This window comes from Diabrotica virgifera, chromosome 8 (assembly GCF_917563875.1).
Source record: "Diabrotica virgifera virgifera chromosome 8, PGI_DIABVI_V3a".
NCBI classification, from domain to species: Eukaryota; Metazoa; Arthropoda; class Insecta; order Coleoptera; family Chrysomelidae; genus Diabrotica; species Diabrotica virgifera.
In genome coordinates, this window is record NC_065450.1 from 118,978,928 (window position 1) to 119,001,748 (window position 22,821).

Consider the following 22,821-nt stretch of genomic DNA (forward strand, 5'->3'; position numbering starts at 1 on the left):
ACTAGTTTTTAGATTAATCTGATATCTTAAAAATTAACGGAGTTATTTACAAAAAAACAATAACATTTTTTGGAAAAAATTTTAAAAGATACATTTTAAAACATTTTTGGTGCATAACGTTTAATGCTATCAACTTGTTCGATGGCTAATTTGATAGATATTTCTATAAACTTTAACAAATGTTTAATAAGTTTATGTTATAAAATGCATCATTTTCCCGGTATTTAAGCTTGAATACTTAGATTTGGGTACTCGACGAAAGAAATATACATTCAATTACCTATAACTCACTTTTAGTTATCATTGAAAGGTTTTTCTAGTAAGGAGTTTATTTGATTTTTTATTAGCCTCAATTTTGACAATAATAACTTTTTTGTAAAAACTTATAGTTTTTGAGTTATTTATGAAAAATCAGTTAAAAACATGAATTTTTATCACGAAAAATTAAAATCTTTGATCTTTAATAACTCAAAAAGTTTTGATTTATTTTAATAACTTTATACAGTGAGCACGTAAAGGTTGGAATAAATTCATTTTCTCGAGAAGAGACGATTTTGGAAAGAAAATCTCGGAACACGTCAATTTTTATTTTTAAATTGCGACTCTTTGACATACATATTATGTATCCTACTAGTAACGTCACCCATCTGGGCGTGATGACGTCATCTATAATTGTTTAAATGAGAATAGGGGTCGTGTTATAGCTCATTTGAAAAGTAATTCAATTCTATATTCAGTAATATAAACATTACCATAATTATTTATACAGGGTGTCCAAAAAATTTTTTTTTAATTTATTGACATAAAAAGAAGAATGTGTGTAATTTATTTAACTCAAAATACATTTTACTGACATCAGAAAATAAAATAATGTTTATTTGACAAATACAATATTAAAGCCGCCACCCACCTTACTCTTGACAGTTTGAACATTTAATTTAAGCGAAAAGCAATTAGGTCTGGATCCCGCATATGAAAAAAAAGTTGATTAATAGCAAGCTGAAAATTTGTTAATAGCTTAAGGGTGTCTAGTCGGACAAACTTTGATATATGGGAACACTGGAACAGGGGAAGTTTTAATTGTGGAACAGGTTAAAAATTTGGAACGGTCAGACCACGAAAACGTCACATGTATTTTTTCCGACAGAACTTCCAATTGATTTGTTACCCTTTCATTAAACTCTCATGCAAAAATAAGGCTGCTATTTATCACCAAATGGGAATTATAATGAGTGGAACACGTAGAATATGTCAAATAACAGGAATTATGACAGGTGATAAATAGCAGTCTGATTTTTGCATGGGAGTTTAATGAAAGGGTAACAAATCAATTGGAAGTTCTGTCGGACAAAATACATGTGAAGTTTTCGTGGTCTGATCGTTCCAAATTTTTAACCTGTTCCACAATTAAAACTTCCCCTGTTCCAGTGTTCCCATATATCAAAGTTTGTCCGACTAGACACCCTTAAGCTATTAACAAATTTTCAGCTTGCTATTAATCAACTTTTTTTTCATACGCGGGATCCAGACCTAAATGATTACTTTTCAAATAAACATTTTTTTTCTGTTTTCTGAGATAATCAAAATGTATTTTGGATTAAATAAATTACATGTAGTCTTCTTTTTATATCAATAAATTTAAGTAAAAAAACTTTGTTTGGACACCCTGTTTAAATAATTATGTAAATGTTTATATTACTAAATAGAGAATTAAATTACCTTTCAAATGAGCTATCACAAGACCCCTATTCCCATTTAAAAAAATCATCGATGACGTCATCACGCCCAGATGGGTGACGTCACTAGTATGAAATATATGCAAAAAAGTCGTAATTTAAAAATAACAATTGACCTGTTTCGGGATTTTTTTCCAAAATCGTCCATTCTCGATAAAATGAATTTATTCCAACCTTCACGTGCTCACTGTATAACAAATTTTTCTTACAATTTGGCCCTCTATCGAATTGTGGGGTTATTATTAATAAAATAATTTTCACCCCCGAGGAAGGGTGGCATCCACCCCCAGGGTAAAAGCTCAAGTTGGCACCATGTCACCTTTGTTGCTTGAGATATCCTCTAACCACTCACCAATTTTCATGCAAATCGATGGAAGTTCAACGAAATCAGAGGTAATAGCTCATATCCACCTTCACTGACTGCACTATGATTATTTCATATATTTTAGTTCTGCGCATAAGAGAGATATTCCTCTATAATTTTCACAAACCCTAGTATATAAATATCTCCTTTCTTATGTATTGGCAAGATTGTTGCGATGTTCCACTCCGACGGAATCTTTTTATTTTTTCATACCATATTAAGTATTTCCAGCAATTCTTCCACTTCCACTTCCGTCTTCTGTCTTCTTTCCTCCGAATACGGATCACAATATTTACTTTTCCCATCTTTCCAGAGTATCTTCTTCCTTATTATTTAAGGTGTTTAGAGATGTATACTATATTATGAAGATCTGGCTTTGGGGTAATTACAAAAATAAAACAATAGGATAATGTCCGCTTTCTCATCGAAAGCGTGTTCAATGCTTTACTGTCACAGGGGGAAGCAATAGGGATGTTAAAGGTCTATTGAGAGACCATTCGAAAAATATTTGACTTATTTTTTATATCGGGATCGGCTTTCATACTATAGTTCAGGGGTGGCCAAACTGTGGCTTGCGAGCCACATGTGGCTCTTTGAAGGATTCTTTGTGGCTCTCGATAAATGTATTTGAATTACTTTTAATTTTTTGGAACACAAATTAAATATCTGACATCAAAAAATATAAATGAAAATTTAAATATAAATATAGTGTAACATCAGGACCTGAACACGGATATCCCTTATCACCGTTGCTATTAAATTTGGCCTTGGAAAATGTAATAAGTAAAATATCATCTGAGCTGTCAGGGGTATTTGAGAATCAAAGATCAAAACTATTGTTGACCTTTGCTGATGATCTACGTGCAGTCGCTCATTCTACAAGAGACGTGAGAGAGGTGTTTTCACAACTCGAGGAAGAAACCGGTAGTCTGGGTCTTCGAGTAAATCAAAAGAAGGCGAAATACATGCTAGTAACCAAAAATTCTAGACCAAGAGTTAGGCAGAACATAACTATTAAGGCCACAACTTCGAAGTAGTAAATCAGTTTAAATATCTAGGGGCAGTAATCACAGATGACAACCACGTATAAAAATAGGTCTGAGCATGGATAGCTGCATTGAATATAGCATTATACTTCCTATCATGATTAGCAAGATATAAGCTGCAAAAAAGACAATCTAAATTAAGACTGTACATGCCAATTATTCGCCCAATTGATACATATTATGGAAGTGAAACATGGACTCTACATCAAAGAAAAATAAATATACTGCTGGTTTTTGAAAGGAAAGTTCTTAAAATAATATTTGGCCCTCCAAAGAGATGAATTGGCAGGATACTGGAGAAGACACCTCAATTCTGAATTGGTGACTCTGTATGGTACTGAAAAACGTCAGACATGTAAAAGATAACCGGATAAGATAGGTCATGTGGTAAGATTAGAGGAAGACAGAGTGCTTAAGCCAGTGTTTTTTCAGAGACGGTAGAAGATAGTAGGCCGTTCCAGAAAAAGAAGGAAAAATGATGAAGAATCGAAGTATCCTGAATTAGTAAAGCTGCTTCTAGATTTATTTGAATATTTGAAACAACGATGCGAACCAATTTATTTCACTTTAAAATTCTTGAAATCCAAACACTGAGAGAAAAATTTATTACTTTTTTACACATTTTAAATAAAATTGTTAATTGCGGCTCGCGAATAATTTCAAATTTTTAAAAATGGCTCGGACTTGGCATTGGGACCGTGCAAGTTCGGCAAAGCGACCCCTATTTCTACGCTCTGTACTTTTATTCGCACTTTTAATTATATTGGCCAATTATATTAGTCCTGGTTACTGGATAATTGTCAAGGCCATAGTCCAAAAAAAAATAATAAGAAGAAAAAATAAGATGCAGGTTATGTTATGCAAACGTAAACAAGTGTATATAGTAAATAAAATTAGTTATTAAAATGCAGTACTGCAAGCAAAATACAATTATTTAAATTTACCTTTATATAATAATTGCATATCATATCGATATTGTGGAGCAATATACAGGGTGTCCCGAAAAGATTGGTCATAAATTATACCACAGATTCTGGGGTCAAAAATAGGTTGATTGAACCTCACTTACCTATATACAATAGTGCACACAAAAAAAGTTACAGCCCTTTGAAGTTACAAAATGAAAATCGATTTTTTTTCATATATCGAAAACTCTCAGAGATTTTTTATTGAAAATTGACATGTGGCATTTTTACGACAGCAATATCTTAAAAAAAAATTAAGTAAAATTTGTGCACCCCATACAAATTTTATGGGGGTTTTGTTTCCTTAAACCCCCCCAAACTTTTGTGTACGTTCAAATTAAATTATTATTGTGCCACTATTAGTTAAACACATTATTTTTAAAACTTTTTTGCCTCTTAGTACTTTTTCGATAAGCCAGTGTTTATCGAGATATTTTGAATATTTTTCGAATCCACCACATATTTGTATATGGTTAAGTACGGTTATAGAGACCTGTTAATAATCTGAAAATTTATTTATAATTTACATTTTTAGGTATATTTTGAAAAAGAAGCTACATCTCGATAAAAGGTGATTTATGAACAAAAGACTAAGAGACAAAAGTTTTAAAAACACTGTGTTTAACTAATGGTACCACAATAATAGTTTAATTGGAACGTACACAAACATTAGGGGGGTTTAAAGGAACAAAACCCCCATAACATTTTTACGTAAATATATTGAAAAAGAAGCTGCATCTCAATAAAAACTGGCTTATCGAAAAAATACTAAGAGGCAAAAAAGTTTTAGAAACGTTGTGTTTAACTAATGGTACCACAATAATGAATTAATTGGAACGTACACAAAAGTTTGGGGGGGTTTAAGGGAACAAAATCCCTATAAACTTTTATGGGGTGAACAAATTTCACTATAATTTTGTTTTAAGATGTTCCTGACATAAGAATTATACATGTCCATTTTCAATAAAAAATCTCTAATAGTTTTCGATATATTGAAAAAAAATCGATTTTCATTTTGTAACTTCAAAGGGCTGTAACTTTTTTTGTGAGCACATTTGTACTAAGGTAAGTTAGGTTCAATCGAACTATTTTTGACCTTAGAATGTGTGGTATAATTTATGACCATTCTTTTCGGGACACCCTGTATAATTTTTCTGCTTCAGTGACAGAAGGTATGAAATATACGTCAATTTGACAATTTCAATTGACAATATGAATTATTTAAGATAGTTGCAATATTTCTCCGCGACTCGCGCACGTTCGTTTCTCGTTTCCCTTCCAAGTACTTGCACACCGCGAATAGTTTATTAAGGATGTTGTCATGATTGTTGTCATAATAACAAAACCTAAACAAAAATCAAATATTAGGAGAGTGCAATTAGAACGAAAACATGCATTGTTTCGGAATAATTCAAACAAGCTTATATTTTTTTAAAACTTTTTTTTGTTAGTTTATATACATGTTATAGTAAAAAGTTCTACTCGCAGATTTGGCCGCTAATTGTTTATTAATTGTTTAAACAATAATAATTATTTTGTATAAATAATTTTAAAAATACGTTGAATTCATCATTTAACTTAGATCAAATATGTTTCTATTTTGTTTTTGGTTATGCTGAATCCGAATATGGCATTACAATTTGAAAATTTTTATACAGAAGCTCTATATACAGTATGTTTGCGCAGATAGGAACCACATGGAAAACTTTTTTATTATCAATTTTACGAAAACAAGTTTTTTTTCACAAAATACGCTGGATAGTCAAAAATCTAAAACTCAACCACCAGATATCAAATTTTATCAATTTTATACGAGTTATGTCAAAAATATGAATTTCTTTAAAGAGTAAAGTACCTTTTTATTCCAGAATATCAAAAAATGCTATTATGAAAAGTTGTTTGAAATTAAAAACTATGTTTTAATATACAATTACATTATTCTTACCGAAATAAAATTTTCAATTTTTTCTCAAATTACGGATACCCATCATCATTTGATTACAATTATTGTAACTATTTTATTATCAATTTTACGAAAAAAAGTTATTCTTCATAAAATGATCTACCAGGTCTAAAATCTATGATACAATCATCAGATATCAAACTTTTTCAGTTTTATACGAGGTATGTAAAAAATATGAATTTTTCTTAAGAGTCAAGTGCCTTTATTATTCACAATATTTGAATTAGAAGGATGTAGTTGAATACTGAAACATATTTTTTAATTGCAAACAACTTTTAATTGCAATATAAAGGTACTTTACTCTTGAGTGAAATTCATATTTTTTGACATACCTCGTATAAAATTAATAAAATTTTATATTTGATGGTTGCATCTTACATTATATACGATGCACAGTATTTTATAAGGAATAACTTTTTTCGTAAGACTGATAATAAAAAAGGTATCAATAGGTTCCAAGTTACGCAGACATACTGTATAAGAGCTAAAAAACATTTTTTTTGTTGAGCATTTATTATTGTTGAAGCTTATTATTAAATGGCTGGTAATTTTCGGTTTTTGTATTACATTTTTGTTATCTTTCTTAATTTTCTCAAAAAGAAATAGCTTATTTCATTTCTAAAGCAAAATAATTCAGTGCATTTTAAAGTCTACATCCTGGGCTTTAAAAAAGCACCTACAAAAATGTAATAGATCTGTTGAAAATTGAGTAATGCTGTCTTAAATTGGTGTTAATTCTGTAAAACTATGAAGTTTTCAAAAATTACATTTTTTGAGACGTCGTATCATTTGAATTAAATTTTTGAGATTTTTTTTTAATGAAGCATCGTTTAGTAAGATGATTGTAAGGTAAATTGTGCAAAATTGAGAGTTTTATAAGAAAAATTGTGTTAGTTACACATTTTTAAATCATTTTTAAAGAAAATTCATGTACGTCTCACTTTCAGCCCACACCGTACTTATGCCCATACATTTTGTTTCTTTTTATTATAACTCTAAGATAGCTTAATTATTCTTCTTTCATGTTCAATTTGTAAAATTTCATTTGATCGATTAGTTAAAGAATTACATTAAAATAACTCAACCGTGCACTTCGCCGTACGCTAGTTTACAGTGAGCCAATGTTTGTGAGAAGGGTGACTTTAGCGTTATAAATAAAAAATTATAGAAGCGACAGATTTAATTTTAGAAAAATCTTTATATAAGGTTTTTTTTGTAAAATTTTCTGAATTTTTCAATGGCTAAGTCAGTTTTTTTCAAAAATTTATATTTTCGGAGTTATTTAAAAAACATCTATTTTCCAGTTCATTTGTTTAATAAAAAATGAAGGACCCACTACTCGAGTAGAACTTTTTAATATGTTGTTTATTAAACATTTCTTAATGAACTTAAAAAAAGTGCTATCTTGTTTGATTTTTTCTGAAGTGAAAATCTATATGCACTCCCTATATTATACAATCAAATATTTTCAGTGATCTCATTTCACGATATTGATTTCCGGATTATCCATATGTTATAAATCCTATTATTTAATTCTGTTATCTCTTTCTCTTTCTTCTTCTTTTTGTGTACCTAGACAGACTTCTGTTTTTATCAATGTGCCTCCAGTAAGTTGTTGTTCCATCGTTTTCGTGGTCTTCCCACTGATCATCTTCCTCTTGGGGACAGTCTCTCGCAGTCCTTATCTATTTATTCATTCGGTTTATGTATGGTCATTCTATTCTTCTCTTCTGTTTCTTACCCAGTTATTGATGTTCTCCACCTTGAATCTCCGTCGTATATCTGTACTTTTAGCTGTGTCCCATAATGTCTTACCATCGATTTTTCGAAGGGTTTTTATCTCTGCTGTTTCTAGCTATCTTTTAGTCCTTTCTGTGTCAGATCGTAGTTCTGCTGCGTATGTCAATATTGGTCTGATGACTTTTTTGTAAATTCAGCTTTTCATTTCTTTTCCCCTATTTTTATTTCTCCATATTGTTTCATTAAGGCAACTGTTTCTCGAGTTTTTTGTAGCTAGATAGTGTGATGCCTAGATATTTAAACTCCATCACTTGTTCTATTATCAAACCTTCCCCTTCTAATTTACATCTTATTGGATTTGCTGTTATAATCATGCACTATGTCTATTTGGGGAAATTAACATGTTAATTTTTCTAGCGGTTATACAGAGTGGACCAAAGAAAACAGTCCACCTCGATATTTGGCAGTATATATTAGATTTTAAGGAAATGAAGAAACAGGTCGATTTTTGATCTAAGGGGGACACAGTTTTACGGTACATACATCTGTCATTTGTCAACTCCTCCCGTCCATTTCCCCTACCCCTTATTTTTAAATAGAGAATAGGGGTCGTGTGCTACCTTATTTGAAAGGTTATTCAATTCTCCATTCAGTAATATTAATATATATATATATATATATATATATATATATATATATATATATATATATATATATATATATATAATCTTTATCCCTTCTACCCTGAGGTGTAGGGATCTGTTTCTAATTCTTTTATTTTTTTTTGTTCTTCATAAATTTCTTTCATATCTTTCTGTTTTCTGTTAGTTTTTTGGCATCGTTCCATGTTGTTCCCCTCTTTTCCAAAATATCCATTATTACTGCATTCCATTGTTTTCTTGATCTACCACGTTTTTTCCTTTCTATATTTCTGCTTTCCCAGATTCTTTTAACAGGTATATTATCACTCATTCTTTGAAAGTGTCCCCACCAACCCAGCTGTCTTTCTTCTATATAATTTTCTACTGGTTCTATTTCTAATTCTTCTCTTATTTTTTTATTCTTAACTCTATCTCTTCTTGTCACTCCCATTACTCTTCTTAGATATTTCATTTCTATTGCCTGCAATTTACTTTTATCCCTTTTTGTCAATATCCACGATTCACATCCATATGTGAGTACAGGTCTATACACTGTTTTGTATACACTCATTTTCGTTTTTCTTGATATTTCTCGTCTATTTACAAATCCACTGTTTATTGCATAATATAGTCTATTTGTTTTTTGTATCCTATAATTTATATCTATTTCTTGTTTTCCATTTCTTCAAATATTACACCTAGGTATTGATATTTACTGACTTGTTCTATTTCTACTCCATCTATTTGCACATTTATCCTTTTCCTATTTCTATATATTACCATTGTCTTTGTTTTACTCTTATTCAATTTCATACCGTATTTTATTAATACCTCATTCCATACTATCAAGCTTTCTCTTAGGCCTTCCTCGTTTCATTCTGTAATAACCACATCATCCGCAAATGCACATTCTGTCATCCCTATTTGTTCTAATTTCCTATATCCTATGTATATTGGTTTAGTTCTTTGTTTCGTGTAGTAAAAACGCCTTTTACAAAATTAGGCTTTTATTCACATAAAACTTGACAGTAGAATTAATTTGAATGACAAAACAATTAATCAATAAAATAAACAATGACAAAAGAATACTAAATTATACTACATTCACCCGGCCCTATTTTTGAACAAAATCTTGCAAATATCGTGGTTTATTTTTAGTTCTAGCTGATTTACGGCTAGATTGAAAATCTGAATTTTCCAATCTTGGTTCATGATTATCATCAGGTACTTGATTCGGTTCTTGAATTGATAAATTTTCTATGTCCTCTGGTATTGATTCAGTAGTGGAATTCTCTAGTGTATTATTTGGACTTTCATTTTCATCTTCATCGTTATCTTGATTCAATAATTTCAGGTCACCTCTAGGAGCTAAATGCTTCGTTGAAACTGTACTTTTCTTTCCGTTTGGATACTGTATTAAGGCGTAATCTGAATTGGCTTCTAAAAGATCAACTTCTTCAATTAAAGGATCAAACTTACTTTTTCGTACAAATTTTCTTAGTAATACTTTGTCTGAATCTTTAAGCCATGATGGAATAGAAGTTCCGCTAGTTGATCTTCGCTGATACGTAAACAAACGTTCATGAGGTGTACAATTGGTTGCTGTACACAGTAAACTTCTTATAGAGTGCAGAGCATCTGGTAGAACAGTCTCCCATTTAGTGATGTCTAAATTTTTGGTTTTGAATGCTAGATTCACTGCTTTCCATATAATTCCATTGTATCTTTCGACTTGACCATTTCCTCCAGGGTTATATGGTGTTGTTCTACTTGAAGATATTCCTTTAGAGTGTAGATAATTAATAAATTCTTGTGAAGTAAAGCTAGTTCCCCTGTCAGAATGTATATATGCCGGCATTCCATATAAACAAAACATTTGATTCAAACATTCAATTACTGTCTGACTGGATGTATCAGAGCATGGAAAAGCCCATGGAAATCTTGAAAATTCATCAATGATTGTAAGCATATAAGAATTTCTAGAAGAACTGGGTATTGGACCTTTAAAGTCAATGTTCAATCTTTCGAACGGAGCTGTTGATTTAATTAAATGTGTATCATCTTCTTTCTTATAAAATCTGGGTTTAATTTCTGCACAGATTGGACAAGAGGTAATTACGTGTTTAATTTCATCTAAAGAATAAGGTAAATTTCGAATTTTTACAAAATGGTGCATACGAGTAATCCCAGGATGCGATAAATCTGAATGTAATTGATATAACTTGCTTGTATTATTTATATTATTGCATATTCTTGATAGTGCATCAGCTGCATCATTAGCCTTTCCTAGACGATAGATAATATCATATTTAAAACAAGAAAGCTCCAAACGCCAACGCAAAATTTTTTCATTTTTGATTTTACTTGTATGGTTTGTATTAAACATGAACGAAACTGATTTTTGATCTGTGATTAGTTTGAATTGTCTTCCTAAAAGATAGTGTCTGCATTTTTTCAATGCTTCAACGCAAGCATATGCTTCTTTTTCAATTGCAGAATGTTTTCGTTCAGAATCTGTAAGGGTACGTGAGAAAAAAGCAACGGGTCTTCCAGATTGACTCAGAGTGGCAGCAATAGCAAATTCAGAAGCATCAGTTTCAACAATGAGAATTTCTTTTTCATCAATTGTCCATAGAAGTGCATTAGCTATATCAGTTCTCAACTCCTCAAAAGCAAATACCAAGTCCGGACCTAATGGAAATTTCTTGCAATCATAAGACCTCTAATTTTTGCTGAAAAATTATTAACCCATTTTGAGTAATGTGAAAATATTACAAGTGCCCTCTGAAGACTTTTAGAATCATTCGGAACTGGTAAATTTAGTAGAGGCTTCAATCTGTCTGGATCAGGTTTCATTGTAGAGTTTTCTATTGTATATCCCAAAATATTTATAATTTTTTGATTGTAGTGACATTTATTTTGATTTAAAGTTAACCCATATTTTTTAACAGCATTTAAAAAATTCTGTAAATTTAAATCATGTCTATCTTGATCCTCACCACCAACTGTTACATCATCTAAATAAGCGTAAACACCTTGTAGATTTTCTTTTTTTATGATAGAATCAATGGCTATCTGAAAACATGATACTCCATTGGTAACCCCAAAAGGAATACGACGGAATTGGTAAAGGCCTCCACTTGCCTCGAAAGCTGTAAATGGTTTGTCAGATTCGTAAATTGGTATTTGATGATATGCGTATTTTAAATCAATTGAGCTAAAATTTTTATATTTAGCTATCTTAGACACCAGTGAATCAATATTCGGCAACGGATAAGCATCAAGTAATGTGAATCTATTTATTGTTTGAGAGTAATCAACTACCATCCGACGTTTATGATTTTCGTTTTTAGTTACCAACACTTGGGCCCTCCAAGGTGATTTACTTTCTTCAATAATTTCTTCTTTAAGGAGACGTTTTATTTTTTGTTTAATAAATTCTTCATCTTCCTGTGAATGCCTGCGAGATTTAGTAGCAATAGGGTGACAATTTTCTGTGAAATTGGCAAACAACGAAGGTGGCTTAATTTTAGCTTCGGTAAGACAGCATATCTTAAGAGGTCTTCTTGGTCCTCCAAATTTAACTTCTAAGCTTTCATGTTGTTTCATAATATCTTGACCCAAAATCACATCTGTACAAAGATTGGATAAAACTAAAACTTTTGTTTGATCATATTTTTCTTTATCAATCTGAATGTTTATTAAACAATAGCCTTGAATATTAGCTGAGAATGACATAGATGCCATAGAAACTTGGACCCCTTGTATTGGAAAAATTTTAAGCTTATTTTCAATAGCGAATTCATGATCTAAAAAAGTATCTGAGCTTCCAGTGTCTATTAAAGCGTTTGCATCAATTTGGTTAACTGTTACTTTGGCTATACATTTTGAAAGCGATTGAGGTGTTTCCATTGAAGAAGCGATTACCATTGTAGATGCATAAGTTGATCTCGTTTGACTTTTCTTTGATTGCATGCACATTTTAAGCCAGTGTCCAATTTTATGACAGTTTTGGCAAATCGCAGCCCTTGCTGGACATACAGATCGAGGATGTCTTGGATGTCCACAAAAATAACAAGTCTGACCAGGTTTTGTTTGAACAGAAGCTAAAGTAGTTTGTTCTGAATTTGGATGACTACAGGATGCTATATTATTTAATGCTGCATGATATGTATCAGATTGTTTTTGAGAATCTTCTAAAGATCTAGATTTAGATAATGCTTCGTCCAAAGATAAAGAACTAAACTCTAGTAATCTTTGACGTATATTAGATTGAACGAGACCATTAATAAAAGCATCACGAATATAGTCATTTTTATTTTCTTCTGAAGAAACTGCTTTAAAATTACAATTTTTAGCCAAAAGCTTTAACTGTTGTGCATACTGATCTATAGATTCGTTTATTTGTTGTTTTCTTGTAGCTAGAATATGTCTTGCGTAAATCTCATTTGTAGGTTTAATATACAATTCTTCCAAAATTTTGATAGCAGAAATGTATGTTTTTGCTTCGCTTATGTAATCATATACTGAATGTGAGACAAAATTGATTAAAAGCATGTACTTGTCTTTATCTTCTAGCGATTCTTCTGTAGATTTATTGCTTTCCAAAAAATTCTTAAATGTTTCGTACCAGTGTTTAAATTCTTTGGCGGCAGTTTGGGAGTTTGGATCAGCCTCTAGTTTATCAGGTCTAAAGTACTTCTCCATTGTATATTTGGTATATTTATGTGAATAAAATTGTAGTAAAAACGCCTTTTACAAAATTAGGCTTTTATTCCCATAAAACTTGACAGTAGAATTAATTTGAATGACAAAACAATTAATCAATAAAATAAACAATGACAAAAGAATACTAAATTATACTACATTTCGTTTCTCTTATTATTTCATCCATAAATATTATGAATAGAAGCGGACTCAATCCCCCTCCCTGTCTAACTCCTACATTTGTAGCAAATTTTTCTGATATCATATTATATCTTATTACACAGTTATTTGTTTCTTTATATAAACTTTGTATTACCCTTATTAGTTTCTGATCTACATTTTTCCTTTTTAAACATTTCCAAATTGTTTCTATATTCACTTTATCAAATGCCTTTTTCATGTCCATAAAGGCTAAATATATGGGTTTTTCTGCCATCCACTTCCTGCTAATAACTTCTTTCAAAGTGAATATATGATCCTGTGTACTTCTACCTTCTCTAAATCCACTTTGAGATTCTGTTAATGTGTTTTCTGTGATCAATCTCAATTTTTTCTCTATTATTTTCTCGTATATTTTTGTTATTGTGCTTAATAATGTTAGTCCCCTATAATACTTACAATCTTTGTTATCACCTTTCTTGTGTATTGGCAATATTAAGCCCATTCTCCAATCTTCAGGCGTTGTTTCTTCCCTCCATGCTTGTCTATATATATCTAATAATACTAGTTTTCCACTATTTCCCATATATTTTATCATTTCCGATGTTATATTATCTCTTCCTGGTGCTTTGCCGTTCTTTAGACTCCTTATAGCTTCTTCTAACTCTTCTCTAGTTATATCTTCATTTATTACCTCTCTTTCTATATCCCATTCTTCCTCTTCCATTTGATCATCTTTATTTTCTGCTTTTTATTCTGTGTTTAGTAGATTCTTAAAGTATTCTTTCCATCTTTCCATTATCTCTTTCTCCTCGCTCAGTATCTCCCCAGCTTCGTTTTTTATTGCACTTGCATTTATATCTACTTTTTCTTTTCTAAGATTTTTGAGTACTTTGTAGAATAGCTTCTGATTACCTTTATTATCTCTTTCCATTTTTTCTCCAAATTCTGTCCAACTTCTCTGTTTCTCACTCATTACCATTTGTTTTACTATGTTTTTCTGTTCCTTGTAGCTTGTATAATTTGCTTCTGTTCTATTATTTAAATATTCTTTCCATATTTTCTTCTTTTTTCTTACTTGTTCTTTGATTTCATTCGTCCACCAAGATGTTTGTTTCTTATAAATAATAAATAATTTTTAAATAATAAATGCACCACTGATGCCATCTTTTCTGTACTACATGAGGTTTATCAAGCACTGAACAATAATCTTCACACTGCCACCGTTTTTTGTGACTACGCCAAAGCTTTTGATTGTGTAAATCATAACATTTTGATAAGAAAACTACATTTCTACGGAATTCGAGGTATTTCTTTAGATTGGTTCCAATCTTACTTGGATGATAGGAAACAACTGGTTAGAGCAAATGATACAGACTCTAGTCTCAAAAACATTGTATGTGGGGTACCTCAAGGTTCAGTATTGGGTCCTCTACTTTTCCTTATCTTTATTAATGACATCATACTTTAAAAATCGATGGAAAAATCTTTCTTTTTGCTGATGATACCAGTATCACTTGGAGCAACTCAAATATTGCAACTCTTCGTGCTACTATAACTTCTGATCTACTTACAATAAAAACCTGGTCTGACTCTAATTTACTCTCGTTTAACGTAGATAAAACAGTAGCATTGTCTTATAAAGGAGTCCTTCAACCCTTACCCCTTAATAACAGCCAGATCAGTACCGTTGATTCTGTGAAATTTCTTGGTATTTTTTTAGACAGCAACCTTAAATGGTCCCACCATATCGATTTGTTAAGGAAGAAACTATCCTCAGCTTGCTATGCTATAAGATCTGTTTCGAATGAACTCAATTTAGCATCTTCCAAAATAACATATTTTTCTTTGTTCGAGTCACATCTTCGTTATGGTCTTCCTTTTTGGGGTTCTGGTACAGCTGCCCAATTCGATGTTATTTTCAAATTACAAAAAAGAGCAATTAGATATCTGTTTGGCCTCAGAAGAACAACACATTGCAGAAGTTACTTCAAAGATCACAGAATTTTAACCCTACCATCTTTGTATATTTTAGAAACTGTTTGCTTAATTCGTAAACATCTACATGTCTTTCCACCAAGACCTAATCATGACTACTTCACGAGAAATTCTACGTTTGACGTCTATATGCCGACCCCGTCCTCTGAGTTAGTAAAGAAATCTATATTATATTCCGCAAAAAAACTTTACAACCATCTCCCTCTACAACTTAAATCTGCAGCATCTTTCCCCAAATTCAGTAAACTGACAAAAGCCTACCTACCTGAAAGACCATATTATTCAGTAGAAGATTTTCTTAATCAATAACTAAGAAATTACAGTACCCTTTGCACAAGTAGTATTTTTATTATCATTTTTTTTTGTCTATATTTGGGTGTCATATGCAGCAGCTTAACTTTTAAATTTATTAATTACTAGGTAGACTATGCATTTGCAATTTACTTAAATTTTGCAATTGGCTACTTCTGTTTAACTTCATTATTATTGTTATTATTGTAAATATATTGACGATTTATGTAATTTTAGTAAATTGGATTGTTATTGTTTTGTTGTCTTGACTTTTTATAAGCTTTGTCGATAAAATTGTACAATTTTTCATGACAATAAAGCATATTTCTATTCTATTCTATTATATTCTATTCTTATTGTTGTCTTTATTGTAAGTCCCACAGGCGTCCTTTGCTGCTTGTAATACAATATTTTTAAATGTTTCCCATTTTATTTCTAGCGGCCTCTGTATCATTTCTTCTTGATATTTATGTATTTCTCGCGATACTATCTGTTGATATTTTTCTGCTATCTCTTTATTTTTTAGTTTGTAAGTCCTTATTCTTATATGTCCTTTTTTCTTTTCTTTGCATGTCACTGTTCTATTTTCTTCGTTTCTGAATTTAGCTATCAGCAAGTAATGATCACTATTTATCTCATAGCTTCTCTTGACTCTAGCATCCCTTACTGAGTTTCTATTATTTCTTTCTACCAACATATAGTCTATTATTGACTTTATCAGTAATATTAACATTGACATAATTATTTACACAGGGTGTCCAAGAAAAATTATTTTGAATCAAATTAATTGATACAAAAAGAAGAATGTATGCAATTTATTTAACTCAAAATACATTCTACTACTGACAAAAAAACAGAAATTAATGTTTATTTGACAATTAAATATTGTTTTTCGCTTAAATTCAATATTCAACCTACCAAGAGGCAGATGGGTGGCAGATTAAACATTGAAATTTAGCGAAAAGCAATATTTATTTATCAAAAAACATTTTTTTATGTTTTGTGACAGCAGTAGAATGCATTTTGAATTAAATAAATTACATACATGTTTCTTTTTGTGTCAATTAATTTAATTAAAATATTTTTTTCTTGGACACCCTGTATAAATATGTATGTTAATGTTTATATTACTGAATAGAGAATTGAATAACTTTTTAAATGAGCTAGCACACGAGCCCAATTCCCTATTTAAAAATAAGAGGCGGGGAAGTGGAGGGGAGGGGGTTGACAAATGACAAATGTATGTACCGTAAAAATGTGTCCCCCTTAGATCAAAAATCGACTTGTTTCGTCAATTTCTTAAAATCTAATAAAGACTGTAAAATATCAAGGTGGGTTGTTTTCTTTGGCCCACTCTGTATTAAATTGGTGCAGCATACGTTGTAAATCATCATGACTTTGAGAGATTTGCATCGTCTGCATAGCAGATTATTTGAAGTTGTTTGTCTCACATTTTATATTCTTAATTAGGTAGTTCCTACTTTTATTATTACATCCATGATTAGATTGAACAATAGAGGACTCAGGGAATCTCTCTGTCTTCTCCCATTTCCAGCTTCAATTGGGTCAGTTAGTTCTTCTTCTACTTTTACTTTTATTGTGTTGTTTTGGCAACCGAGATGAAATATATGTGAAGAATAGCTGGAGTTACGAAGTTTGATAGAGTCAGAAATGAAAATATAAGAAGAGAGTTGGAACAAGAACAGATAATAAGAAAAATCGAAAACAAACGATTGAGCTGGCTTGGCCACATACAACGAATGAAGCAAAAGAGACTAACAAAGAAGGTACATGAAGCCAAAATGGGAAACAAAAGAAGAAAGGGAAGACCGAGGAAGACATTGATGGACCAAATCTATGATATAGGTGAAAAGAGAGACATGACTATAAGAGACATGAAGAACCTGACCACCAATAGAAGTGTATTGAAGAAATGGATAAGAGGCGGATCCCTACATCTGACGCCCTGAAGGGCCTAAGGATTACGAGGAAGAAGTGTTATTTTGGTAGGATCGTTTTAATTATTACTAGAGGTACCTCTCTTACGTACAATAAACGGATAACGTCCTTTAATTTTACCCTGTCAAAGACCTTCTTGAGGTCTACGAAACATAAATATGCCGGTTTGTTGTATTCTAATGATTTCTCTTGAAATATGCTCTTTAAAAATATAGCGTCGGTGCATGATCTTCCTGACCTAAGATTTGTCAGCTGAATTCTTCTGCTAGCCTTTAATTTCATTCAGTTTCTTTGTTATCACTTTCCACCTTGCATGTCCATCCGTTGCTGTAAAACATCTTTTAAGTGACGCACTACGCAGGAGGTGAAAGTCACCCCTTCTCGGTGGTGAAAAAACACACATTCAAAATAAGTCCGGATGTGGATAAACTGACTAATTCTAAGCAACTTTTATTCTACAGTTTTTTTTTTCGCTAAATCAATAATTTTTGAGTTATTTGCGAAAATGTCCATTTTCAATAAAAAAAAATACGTTTTTAGATGGTTTTTCGCAAATAACTCAAAAGGTAAGTATTTTATAGTTCATAAAAAAAACAACAAGAGGGTGTAGGTACGTATGAAGTCTGTAGACTCAGTAGAAACAGAGTTGTACCATGAGCACTGTGCATAACGTTCATTACATCATTTTTAAATTCATTCCCGACGATCTGATGATCCTAAATAAATTTGGGACTCATCTGAACAAAACAGCTATTAATTGGTGTTCGTGTTCAGCATCATTAATTTTCCCCTAATATATTCTACTCTAGCTAGACGGTAAAAAAGGTGAAACTGTAAAAAATATTTATATGGTATTCAGTACCTTATCATCTCAAATAATACATATATGAGGACATAATCTCATAAATCCCAATTGGGTCATTAAACCCAAATATCCAAACCAACATATTTCTATTTGCAGTGGACTATTCATAGGTTATTCGATTGACAATTACTTCTCACAAGATATAAATAAATCGATGCACTTGTTTTGAATTTTAACAAGTTTCTCGATACATAGAAACAGAAATTTCCATTTAAATGACGTGAAGATAACAAGATTTTCAACAAAAAATTTATTCAAGTATGATTACAAAATGACAAGTGAATTCCAAAGTATGATACTTCCTCAGTTTTTAAATGCTTTTATTTAGTTCAATCGTTTGCGTCAAATGTTTAGACGTTAATTTGACTGCCTTTTCTTCAATGGAAATGAATGAAATTTTGCAGACATATGGATTCGCGGAAACAATACACGAATAGTCGATCAAAAAATTTTTTTTAATGTTTTTGAATTGTTTAAATAAAAAAAAACGATTTTAATGGAAAATGCTTAAATTCTCTTGTTTTTTACAATATAGAAACTTGAAACTTTTACAGAGTGTAGCTAATTATATGAACTATACATAATTTCGTTTTTACGTTATTTGTTTACGTTATGCTTCATAATATATAAACAATAAAGTTTCAAATTTATCCAGTTTCTGTCCGATTTTTATCCAGTTTTCAGCGAAAAAAAGTTATGGCACCGCAGAGGGACGAATGCTGCCCTGCTTAGTATTGTCGTGGGCTTCGACTGTCCATAAAACGCAAGGTTCGACTGTTGACTACGCTGCGCTATCGTGAACTTGGGCCCGAAAGTGTTTGCGTAAGGACAGGCTTAAAAGCCTGCATTGATCCTGCAAAGCTTACGTTTCATTGAGCCGAGTGCGATCATTAAGGTACGTATCCATACAAGGGTGAACTCCGCTCGGTGTAGCTGCTTAAATGGATACAGCATGCGCTCCCTTACATATAAACCGCAAACCGGTTGAAACGAAGAGTGTACGCGCCAAGCGGCGATCACCGACGTATCCACTAAGTGGAGCTACTACACCGAGCGAGGTTTACCCTTGTATGGATACGTACCTTTAGACGGCTTGCGCATCGAAGGACTGCATTGCGAGAAATTAACAGCGTCTACACCGTGCAATAGTAAAGTATTACAAGAGATGGAAATACTACGAAAACTGTAATAGTCGTAAATAATGATTTTGATTTAAGAAATGTATGAAGAAATTACAGAACATATACAATGTATGTATCAAAAGTTAAAATAAATGCAAAAAAGGTATCTGTCATATATCTACATCCTTTTTTTAAACATGATGATATATTTTAATGTTTGAAAAGTGTAAGACTAAAAGTAAAAAATAAAACAATATGAAAATTTTTTTTTAAGAAACGCTTTTATTTAGTTATGAGTGACTAAAAGTTAAATTATAAAAAAAATCAACTAAAAAGGAAAAAATAAAAAAATCATATTCGACGGATTATTCGAAAAAAACGTTCGTTCAAAAAATGAAAAAATCTAACACATTCGTTAAAGAAAAGCGTGGGGCGCGTCTTCATCGAATTAACGGTTTTCGCCCCAAGCTTTTCTTTAACGAATGTGTTAGATTTTTTCATTTTTTGAACTAACGTTTTTTTCAAATAATCCGTCGAATATGATTTTTTTATTTTTTCCTTTTTAGTTGATTTTTTTTATATTTTAACTTTTAGTCACTCATAACTAAATAAAAGCGTTTCTTAAAAAAATTTTTTTCATATTGTTTTATTTTACTATTTATTTTACGAGGGATAGTATATTTGGATAACGAACTCAGGATACTGTCGAGATAATCGAGCTGTGGAGTGGATCAAGAGTATAAACATAGCGTGGGCTAAAAATCCGAGACCATGGCTCTGATTCTAATTCAAATTTCAACTCAAAACAGGTCGCAATCAATATGGCGATGTTGAAATGCGACTTTGCGATATTTGTGGATTTCAGTTGAACTAACTAAAGGACGTCACCAAATTTCGATAGGTCGCAATTAACTTTAACTCCTTAAAAGTGGTTGAAATTATAATTTCTACTCGAAATTATTGTGACACGGATATGAATGAATGGCCAAAAGCCCGAAAACGAGGTTAGGTTTAGTTTAGGAGATGTGTTTTGTTTGTTTCTTGCAAGGAAAACTAAAGCAAAATGTATCTATTAATATGGCTGGGTTTTATGGAAATTTGCTGGTTTTGGCGAAATTAGATAGAATAGTATTAAATTAGAAATATACTAATTGAGAATATTCACAACGTGAAATATCAACTCAATGAAAGATGTAAGGTAATAATCTGGGAAAATTAGTATAAAACAAGGAAACTTATGTACCAGCTATTTTATTGCTGGACATGCTGGAATCAAATCTTAAGATTTCATATATTAGTAATATAGCTATGCAAAGTCCGCAAAAGTGTGCTATTTGGTTTATAAACAAATTAGCACTCCGAAATCTTTTTTTCAATTATTTCTCTGTAACTCAGAAGATTTTAACGTTAAACCAAAAACACTCACATAAAAATTCACTGCAATTTAATTCTGCACATAGATATTTTTTTCTGATTTCCTTCTGTGGAAATTTTCCCCGGAAAATTAGGTTTTCCAAACAAAATCTTTAATTTTCAACTAAAATTTTAGGGAAGTATTTATTTATCAATAATTAAATAACTTGGTGACATAAATCTTTTTTTTACGAGTATCTTGAAGATATGAAAATGTACAAAGAGGACCGGAATAAAAAAGGTAGTGGTTCAAAGATTGAAATCCTATTATTTATAACTCTGTCGCAAATACCGGTCAGATTTGACCGGTTATACCTGGAACCACTCCTCGCAATTCAATTTTTTTTTTCTTCGAAAAGGGCACAGAAGCCGTGCCCTTTAAAACAGCGTTAACTTAATTTAATTTAATCTAATATCTTCTGAGGAGTTCTATTTGTTTATTTGTTTATAGGAGACCGCTCAGATAGTTAAATTTCAATTCTGTAAATTACGTTGAATAGGTATAGTGCTTTTTTCTACGAAAATCATAGTTATTCTGGTGTATCATAATCTTTCTGGTTATTATTTCGACCGAAATTTTTTAATTAACATTTTAATTATTGCTAAACTATTGGTTAGATTGTCGCCGGCCTCCTGATATACAGGGTGTCCCGAAAAGATTGGTCATAAATTATACCACACATTCTGGGGTCAAAAATAGTTCGGTTCAATCTAACTTACCTTAGTACAAATGTGCTCATAAAAAAAGTTACAGCCCTTTGAAGTTACAAAATGAAAATTGATTTTTTTCAATATATCGAAAACTATTAGATATTTTTTATTCAAAATAGACATGTATCATTCTTATGGCAGGAACATCTTAAAACAAAATTATAGTAAAATTTGTCCACCCCATAAAATTTTATGGGGTTTTGTTCCCTTAAACTCCCCTCCCCCTCAAACTTTTGTGTACCTTCCAATTAATTCATTATTGTGGTGCCATTAGTTAAACACAACGTTTTAAAACTTTTTTTGCCTCTTAGTATTTTTTCGATAAGCCAGTTTTTATCGAAATGCGGCTTCTTTTTTAATATATTTACATAAAAATTTTATGGGGATTTTGTTCCTTTAAACCCCCCAAATGTTTGTGTACGTTCCAATTAAACTATTATTGTGGTACCATTAGTTAAACACAGTGTTTTTAAAACTTTTTTGCCTCTTAGTATTTTTTTGATAAGTCACCTTTTATCGAGATGTGGCTTCTTTTTCAAAATATACCTAAAAATATAATTTATAAATAAATTTTCAGATTATTAACAGGTGTTTATAATCATACTTAACCATATACATATACAAAATGTGGTGGATTCGACAAATATTCAAAATATCTCGATAAACACTGGCTTATAAAAAAAGTACTAAAAGACAAAAAAGTTTTAAAAACATTGTGTTAAACTATTGGTGCCACAATAATAATTTAATTGGAACGTACACAAAAGTTTGAGGGGGTTTAAGGGAACAAAACCCCCATAAAATTTTTATGGGGTGCACAAATTTCACTTTAATTTTTTTTAAGATGTTGCTGCCATAAAAAGTTCACATGTCCATTATCAATAAAAATTTCTACGAGTTTTCGATGTATGAAAAAAAATCGATTTTCATTTTGTAACTTTAAAGGGCTGTAACTTTTTTTATGAGCACTATTGTATATAAGTATTGTATTGTATATAAGTGTATAAGTATAGGTAAGTGAGGTTCAATCAACCTATTTTTGACCCCAGAATCTGTGGTATAATTTATGACCAATCTTTTCGGGACACCCTGTATACTCTAGTATAAAAAATCTTTGATGTCACCAATTTATTTAATTATTG

The 22,821-nt window shown here is 31.1% G+C and overlaps 1 protein-coding gene across 1 annotated transcript; it reads right to left on the bottom strand.

Moving 5' to 3' along the window:
• Positions 1-3,247: 3,247 nt before the first annotated feature.
• Positions 3,248-13,162, bottom strand: LOC126890246 (uncharacterized). Its single transcript, XM_050659102.1, has 2 exons — positions 12,116-13,162; positions 3,248-3,262 (listed from the first exon to the last, which is right to left on the bottom strand). The coding sequence occupies exons 1-2, from the start codon at positions 13,160-13,162 to the stop codon at positions 3,248-3,250; spliced, it is 1,062 nt and encodes a 353-aa protein (XP_050515059.1).
• Between the last annotated feature and the right edge of the window lie 9,659 nt (positions 13,163-22,821).